Below are 9242 nucleotides of genomic sequence, written 5' to 3' on the forward strand. Positions count from 1 at the left end.
GAGAATAGGCACATGTTCTGTGCTGTCTAAAGTAGGACAGTGTGTTCGCGCTGCAGGCTCTTCTCCTCGCTTTGTGAAACTTCAAGGCTGATGATGAAACCCAGCCAAAATACCACAGACTGTCTCTGCTGATAAATGATCGCCCGATTGTTATGGCAGTTCTGAAAAATGATTGTGTTCAGTGAGGCTGATAGAAGAGGGACTTTTTTTTTTATTTGGGGTTTTCATGTGCTGGAAGATTTTTGGCATTTTAGGGAAAGATGCTGTTTGACCGTCTGAGACTGGTCAAATTTGCAGACCACATGAATTCATGCCTGATGCAGCGATACATACAATACATACACGTGTGTGTGTGTGTGTGTGTGTGTGTGTGTGTGTAATTACTCATGCAGTACGTGTGAACATGCACATTTTCTTTTATCCTTTAGGACAAAAAAAAATAACAAGGCAATAATCGGCTGCCTCTTTAGCAAATACACAGAGGATTAGTCGTCCTTGTTCTGCTCTGGCATGCCACATAAGAGAGCAGCATGAAGACATTCTCCACCTGGTGCAGGTTCTGAGGCAGGAAAACAAATTATTGTTGCCAGCTGCAAACCTCGTAGAGTCTCTCCAACCATGACGAGGGATTTACCGACCTGATATTTAAATCTGAAGTATGTTTGATCTGGACTCACAAAGCTGTTTCAGGTATAATCTGTTCAGTTCCCTTGTATTTAGTGTGTGATACCTCAGCGCTGCACTGGTTGCTAGGAGAAGAAACCACAAAGGATCAGCATACATGCAATGGAAAAACCTTTCTTTAAGTGTTTGAGAGCAATTAACATAGTCACAAAATAAATAGGCTTGTTGTAGCACTAGGATCGTGTTGGTACTTGATATCGACTCTACGAGTACCTGGATGGTGTACTTGTTGTGTTTCATGTACTTGTACTTTTCAGTTCATTCAAAATGGCGAGTGTGAATACAGGAATAGACGATTGGAGACAGCCTAGATCTGATTCAGAAACACTGCTGTTATCTGTTTCTCCCTATCAGGATTCGAGGCTCCTCCCCCTCCAGCTGTGGCTCCAGCCCTCTGAATATTACCAGCACACCTCCACCCGACACCTGCTCCCCAGGGGGCAAGAAGGTAACACACACACACCTAATTGACCTGAAAGCAGTTTAATTTGTGTGCTTCTCTGTGAACGTGCACTGTGGTGAGGGCCACGTGCTCGGGGTTCCTGCAGGACATTAAAAAAAAATCTTCATATATCTGTAAATAAAACGTGAAAAATAAAGTCTTTAGATGTCCTTTATTTTGAGATGGTGTCTTTAAAAGTCACTACTAATAAAATAATTCTGTAAATCACTTGCTCGGTATTGTCATCTCTCTGTTGTCTTGCACATTTATTTATTTTAGGATAAAATTAAACAGTTTGACCCTCCAGGGCAGGGATGTCAAACTCTTTTTACAATGTGGGCCAAATCCAGACTCTGAGTGAGCTGAATCAGTGAAACTACACGATAAATGTCTGTGATGGTTCTTGGTCATTCAGGTCATCGTAGTCTGAGCTTCTTGAAGATGATTCACTTCTCAGATGAGAGGTGAATCATCTTCAAGAAGCTCCTTAGACTACACGATAAATGTGTATAATTACAGAAAAGGTTCTGGTAGTTCTTTGCCCAGACTGTCCTGAAATTGTAAAATATTACATTTTTGTTAATTCAGAGAAAATGTCCTGTGTACTTAATGTAAAAATCATAATTTTATATAGTAAATACGGAAAAACCAGGAACTTTATGTCATTTAAGTGTTTATCTATTACCTAATTACTTTGCTGTATGAATGGCAATTAATCGGGGTTCTTTATCATTAGGAGAAGTTGTAAAAACTGTTAAAACTTCAAATCTATGCACTCCTTCACATTTTTCAGAGCCATCCAGTGGGCTGGAGTCTTTCAGAGGCCAACTCTGGGCCCCAGGCTTCATGTTTGACACCACTGCTCTAGCTCCTGCACTACCCTAACAGAATAACTGTCCTCGTCTCTACTTTAGCCATAATTGCATTGTTGAAACACCAAACTCGTCTTAGTATTTATAGTGCAGGAACTTCATGGGTCTGTCTAAAACCTGAAAAAAATGCCCCTAAAGCAAACCCAGAAGAGCAAAATGTGCAAAATTATTTTATCCTGTTTTAATAATGATAAAAATGCTGCTTGTACCAGTTTAACATGTGTATACAAGTTCATGCTTCCGCGAACCTCAGCGTCACTGAACAAGTTCAATGTTTTTACATTGAACTGATGTTTACTCGTGTCGTCTCTGCAGATTCAGAACGGCGGGACGCCCGAGCTGCCCAGCACGGGGATGCTTCCTGGACCCGACTCTGTTGGCTACCCCTACTCCAACCAGTCCATCATGAGTAAGTCACTGAGTAAATCTGTCATTTTATGATTATGTCCTCTTCATCAGTCATCTTCTTAACAAGTTGCTCTCTGTAAAGGTGACAACTCCCACCTGAGCATAGACATCATGGATGAGCCCGGTTCCAGCAGCCCCAGCAACGACGAGGCGGCCATGGCTGTCATTATGTCCTTGCTGGAGGCGGACGCTGGCCTCGGGGGGCCCGTCGACTTCAGCGACCTACCCTGGCCGTTGTGAGGAAGCTGGGAGGGACGAGCCGGAGCTGCTGACGTGGGGTCGACGTCTGGTTGCCACGTTTTCCCACCTGTGTGCATGACGGCACCGCAAAAATGTCCATCTTAACAAAAAAAGGAAGAAAAAAAAAAAACGCTCTGTAGATACAGAGGAGATCCTCTCTCTTTAGGTGTCCATCAGACTGGATGGCCGTTAGGTTTCACCCCCAAGTTTTTGGTTCGTCATTCCCTGCAGGTGGAGCTGAGATCCTGTTAAGATGCTAATTTTTCCAGTGCTGGTTTTCTAACGTTGCCACGGTGAGAAACCATTTCTCTAACAACGGCGGTGCTGACATGTCGATGCTCCTTCACTCTCTACCCCATCAACCCAAATTAACGGAAGGCCCCCCTCCCCTCCCCCAAGACACTCGAGACGGTGGCAGAAGTTTAATGGTGTTGTTGGGTGGCGAGCCCCCTGTCTCTGAGGTTTCCCTGTAGGATACTGTACAAGCACGAGGACGTGAACACACAACAGAAGATACTCAGAGGACCTTTATTCTCAAAATTCCACTACCAGGTGTATCTCGCGTATTTAAATTCTTCCTTCTTTTTTTGTAAAGACTGAATTGTTTTGGAAGGCACCGCCCAGCTGCTGTTTCCAGAGTTTACGCAAACTTTTACTCCAAGCTGCTCATCCTCGTCTGTTTCCTCAGAAGTACCGAACTTCTCAGTTTCCTTCTGTGTTCACTCAAACAGTCTGCAGTGCTTCTGAGAGAGGCATTAGGAAGCTAGAAAAAAAAGGCGAAAGCGCTGGAATTGAGGGGGGGTTGTTGGGTTGAGGATCCCTGTGTGTGTGCCTGTGTGTGTGTTGAGAAACAGACCAGTAAGGTTTAACAGGTTGGCCTGTGTGGCCTTGCTTATAAATCAAACTGATCTTTTTACTATTTTACTGTTATTTTCTAGTGAATGCAGACATGCTTCCCATACGGAAGAAGGAGGAATAAGTTGAAACATTGCAAATATAATAAAAATCCCAGCAGTAAGCGAGACGGGTGTGCAGGAGCTCCGTTAGGTCGGGGTTCCCTGCGTCACGTGTTCCCGTCTATTTAAAAGGCGCTGGTGAAATAAAGCAGGCGATTAGAACAGCCTCGGGATCGTGGATAGATTTAAGAGGGACTAAACACAGCCACGGGTCTAAACTCACACACACCTACCAAGGACCAAACGCCACACGGCTGCAGTAATAACACGACGTAGTCGATGGTACTGCCGCTGTCTGCTTGCGCATGAACATGAAAGATCAAAAAATGCAGAGTAAAAGCGGACAGTGGCTGCAGTGGTTTTAATACTCTGGTTCTTATTTTAGAACTTAGTCTTTCTCTTCAGCCCACAGAGCGGTTCTTCCTCATACCAATCCAAATGCTCTCTGCAGGTAGACGGGCGTGGACGCAGTGTAGTGTAGATTCTCCACGGATGAGTCCATGTGGTCACAGAGAACAGGCAGGCGAGCAGACATCCACACAGATCCTCACACTCACTGATTGCAAAGCCTCGAAGGTCCGTTTGGTTCGTAATTTGTGACAAATTTGCATCACTCAGACTCGAGCAGGCTCCAGAATCTTATTTTTTCAGCATCATCTTTACCGAGTTCCCAGCTCGCCTGCAGCACTTGCAGTTTTAAATCTTTGCATTATTGGCAAGTGATGCTTTATTAACCAACGTTAAGCTTTTTCCTCTCACCACTGAAGCTTTTTAAATGACTGGTGCTCAGTAGTGATCTTAAGTCCAAACTACTGAAGCCATCTATTTAAAAAAAAAAGAAAAAAAAAGAAAAGAAAAAAGTGCCAAATCTTTTATTTGTGTTAAGTTTCTCCCCGAAGAAGAAAGAGGAGGGAAAACCCAACCGATCCAAGACCCAAACCTTGAGAGAATGTCGGCAGCGTCTGCAGCTCGACGTGCTGCCAGAGAGTGCTGCATGAGAGTCAAGCTCAGTCCTTAATCAGCTTAGCCAACTGAAAATCTCCAATCTGTCATAAACGTTTTGATTTCTATTGGACCAAAAAGGCTAAAAAGTGTAAATCTACTCCCATCATTCATTATTTCAAAAACAAGGCCTATAAACACAGGTGAAACTGGCACTGAACCTAAATCCCCGAGACCCATAAACCAGCTCTGAATATAAGACAGTCTTGGTGCATAGATTGACCTACAAAGCTGGAATCTTTCAAAGGAAGACCATCAGCGAAGATCTGTTCCTCCTCGTGGACGGCCTCCTGCTCGTTTATCTCTGGTGGGCTTCTGAGTGTTTGCAGCGAGCGCTCCGCAGGAGAGGAGCGAACAGCTGGAGTGAAGCTCTGACAGCTGTCAGAACAAAGAACGAGGCTTTAATGGGGGGGAAAAGGTGGTTAATTGAGTCCGGTGGGAGCAGCAGCTGTATGGGCGGGCACACTCGGTGTGCTCGACAACAAACCAGGACTGTTCAAGTGCTCCTCCATGAGGAAATGTTCTTCACTGCCATTTTATTGACAATGCGGGAGGCGACGCAGCGTCAGCCTGCTAACATAAAAACCAATAAGCTTGGGTTACAGGGTCTCCACCTGCTCACCCCCTCACTGATCATTCAGCCTCTCAGTCTTGTGTTGAACTGTGTTCTCAGCAGAGGGGACTGGATGGGCTCTTTGGGCTTTACTTTACACCACCCACAGAAGGATCCACCCCCTTTTTTTAACCAGCCTGGGTGGGGCTAAAAGAAGCTGAAAAAACTCCCAAAAAACCTCTCAGCTGATTTATTTGCAAACTTGCCAGACTGCAGTTACTCTTAAATTTTTATTTTTTTTTGCCCGTTTCACCCAACTGTTAATTCAAACTACCTTACTAACTGCTGGTGAACAAAGAGGACTTTGTAACGAAGATGGAGCTCACCAACATCTCTAATCACTTCCTGCAACAGTTTCTGGGGGTCACGAGAGATTTTTAATAGACTTTTTTTCCCTCGATGATGAAGATGATCCCTAATTTGACCTCTTCACCTCTCTGCTGTCACAGCCCCGGGCCTTTGTGTTGTCCGATAAATTAGAGGCAGACATGACAAAAACCAAAAGAAGCAAAGACACAATCAGATTTGCCTTTTAACTTTCTGAAATCTATTTTGGAAACAAAAAAAAAATCTAATTAGATGTTTGGAAATATTTTTTTAATGGCGCTGCATTATAAATACATTATGAAGGCTCCGGTTTGGAGGCGCAGAGATAAAGCCTGGATTTGAGTCTGAAAGACGAAATCCCAGAGATGTATTTAAAAAAAGTAAATGAATAAAAAACACAGAAACAAAAGAAGTTTTCTTCATCGCTCTATTTGCAAAGCATAAACAAAAGTAAACTGTGTTCTTGTGTATGACATGAAAAAGGTCTTTAAAGGGCTGATGTATAACTTCTCAGCTTCTCACAGTGACCAGCACGTTCTTATACAAACACGAGGCTTCCTGTCAAACTTAGCCCCGCCCACATCAAGTGTTCTAACACTTGAGGAAAATACTTTTTCATGATGGGTTTTCTGTTTTTAACTTTCAAAGAAAACACATGTGAGACACAAGCTGGGCTAATACAAGTCACCTGTTTTATTTCCACGTGGGCAGACAATGTTAACATCGACCAACTGTGGCCGCAGCTTTTAAAAGAAATCCTTATTTGAGGAGGCTGAATGCTGCGAGAGTGGCAGCTGCAGCACCAGCTGCTGTTTGGACCTCAGCCGCTTAAGTTTAAGCCGGGCTCAGACTCCGCCTCTGCCGTCCTCCTCCAATCAGGCAGCAGCTGGCAAGGTCCCCTCTGTATCTGTTCTAGTGGGTTTATTTCTGTTTTAAGTGTTTCTACTCTACACACTACAATAAAGTGTTCTCCTTGTTGATATCTCCCTGCCCCACCTGACGATAATGTATCAAATCTTTAAATATTATCATGTTAAGAGTATACTTTATGCAAATATATATGAGTATGATGAGTGTATTGTATGTATCAGCAGTGAAATATTTTTCAAATAAAATTATTTGTTTCTGTCATCGAGATTCGCCCGTGTTTACAGTCGCTTGCTGGCTTCTTTCACAACTCTCAGCCAATCGGTGAAGCCCGCTGGTATTTTTATATGGTGTTGCCATCCAGCTCGGGCAGAATCTGCAACAGAGAAACGCTGCTGCTGCTTCTCCACCGCCACATGCAGCTGAAAAGAGCTGAGCGGTTAAAGCACACTTCAGCAGGACAAAGAGCTTGTAGGTTAACCCGAGAGGTTCGTGGTGGTTTGCTTCCCGCGGCCCTGTAAAGTTGCTCAAAGCATGAGCAGACACTCTGGACGCACATTAAATAATCATGGTTACAGTGGAAGCAGCGTATCTATATTTGATCTGTCCAGCCGAGGTTGGGTCGTTTTCCTGCTACTGAGCATTTCTTTCATCCTCTGCCAAAGCTTCACAAAACCTCAGATGCCGCTTGAAAAATTGAAAGTAAAGTTTCTTCTTGAGACTCTGCGTGTTATGAGAAGGCATCTGAATTTTAATATTTCAAAACTTTCAGTGCTGCTGCATCTGGAGGGATGTCTTCTAAAGCTGAGTCACTGCACGCCGATCACATCTGCAGGCTTCAAACATCACTAATCACGCAGCCTGGATCAGTGTGCGGCGCCAAGACCTGGACGTGAAGCTGTTATAACAGCAGAAGGCTTCAGCAGGCAGGCTTGCATTCAAATGACACAATGTTTGACTCATTAATGAGTGATTAACATGTAAACAGCCAGTGTTGGAAACATCTGAGGTGGAGATTTTAATCACCATAAGCACCTAGGGGTTCGAGAGGACTCATTTTCTGCCATGTATATACTTATAGCCACTTTATTAGGTACACCCTTTCAGCTAATTGTTAATATATACCTAATCTAAGAAAATCTATAATCAGCCAATCACATGGCAGCAACTCAATGCATTCAAGGTGACCTGCTGAAGCTCAAACCAAGCATCAGAATAAAAAGAAAGGTGACTTTTAATGTTGTTGCTGCCAGATGGGCTAATTTGAGTATTTCAGAAACAGCTGATCTGCTGGGATTTTCCCCAAACAACCATCTTTCAGGTTTAGAGGTTCCAGTGGTCTCAAGTATTGCTGCTGACCATGTCTATCCCTTTATGACAGGGGTGGGCAATTCCAGGCCTCGAGGGCCGGTGTCCTGCAGGTTTTAGATCTCACCTTAGGTCAACACACCTGAATCACATGATTAGTTCGTTACCAGGCCTCTGGAGAACTTCAGGACATGTTGAGGAGGTAATTTAGCCATTTAAATCAGCTGTGTTGGTTCAAGGACACATATAAAACCTGCAGGGACTCGAGGCCTGGAGTTGCCCACCCCTGCTTTATGACCACAGCGTAGCTTTCTATAATGGCTGCTTCCAGCGGGATGACACACCTAGGGGTGCAACGATACATAAAATTCACGGTTCGGTTCGGTTCGATACTTTGGTGTCACGGTTTGATATTTTTTCGATACAAAAAAATGTTCATGCATTTTTAATTTGTCATTTATTAAAATTATAAATATATATTTTAACTCAAAAGTACAGTTTTTAAATTTAACCCTAACCCTTGTGCGTGTTTTTTATTTTGACAGCGAATGCGCACCTGCGGACCACTTATGTGCAGCCCTGGTTATATAGCTCGTCATATTGCAGCCACAGAAATTCTTTTGTCCATGAAACCATAAAGCTGCACTTTCTTTTTGCCTTATAGTCTGATTTGTCATAACTTCTCCGTTTTGTGGTAAGCTTTTCTTTGGCTGTCACTTCTTCACCCTGACCTGTCTTATTTGGCTCAGCAGAACTGAAATGCTTTTATACGCTCACTCACATAAGCTCAGCGATTCTCTGCGCGATCAACCTCTCACATGTTTAAGCTTGCTGCGGGAGATTTCACTTGTCATGTTTGCATAGTAAGCTAACGATTGATAAGGCGATGTCAGAGGAATTGGTGCACAAATTATCATCACTCACAGATCAGTGCTGTCGCTCTCTATACACAGTTCCCACGATTGCAAAGTGAAAGCAAAAAAACAAGCGCAAATTCAAACGCGATTTCAATATGTCACATATTGACAGTGGCTCACCGATGCCAATGACATAATTACCCAGCTACATTTCTGAAAGAATGCAAAAGCATTGACATATATTTTTCCTACAATAGCCCGACGGGCAGGGAAGAGAGATTTTGGTAGCCCGACTGAAAAAATCGCTAGCTCCGGGACGTCGGGCTAGCGATATTGCGAGCCCTGTATCTGATTGAGGAATCACTCATCTTTGGAAAAGAGAGTTTATTACAGAGAAATGGCTCTTTCCAAAATAAAAGCTATACTATCCGCTTCTTCTGGGCTATATTCTCAGCAGCATAAGGAGAATCATGTGCTAACAGCTGTCTAAATGACTCGGCTAAAGTTAGTAGCATGCTTGCTTTTTTTTGTCTGCTTCCACTTGTCTTTGCACTAGGATGATGTCGGCGTAAATGTGCAGTCATATTCGTTGTGTTCCCACTAGTGCTTTCAGGTTAATCTCGTTGAAATGACCTTAACGCCACAACACGGCAAATCTCCGTTAAC

General features: G+C 43.5%; 1 protein-coding gene across 2 annotated transcripts in view; it reads left to right on the top strand.

Moving 5' to 3' along the window:
* LOC120736214 (aryl hydrocarbon receptor nuclear translocator-like protein 1) overlaps positions 1–6675 on the top strand; it is a 31524-nt gene extending 24849 nt beyond the window's left edge. For both annotated transcript variants that reach the window (XM_040036202.1, XM_040036211.1), the window contains exons 18-20: positions 1039–1132; positions 2314–2407; positions 2489–6675. In XM_040036202.1, the coding sequence (XP_039892136.1) occupies positions 1039–1132; positions 2314–2407; positions 2489–2646 (346 nt within the window). In that variant the 3' untranslated portion in view covers positions 2647–6675. The remainder of the gene's footprint in view (positions 1–1038; positions 1133–2313; positions 2408–2488) is intronic.
* Positions 6676–9242: the final 2567 nt, after the last annotated feature.

Source organism: Simochromis diagramma, unplaced genomic scaffold, assembly GCF_900408965.1.
Source record: "Simochromis diagramma unplaced genomic scaffold, fSimDia1.1 OVJJ01000333.1, whole genome shotgun sequence".
NCBI classification, from domain to species: Eukaryota; Metazoa; Chordata; class Actinopteri; order Cichliformes; family Cichlidae; genus Simochromis; species Simochromis diagramma.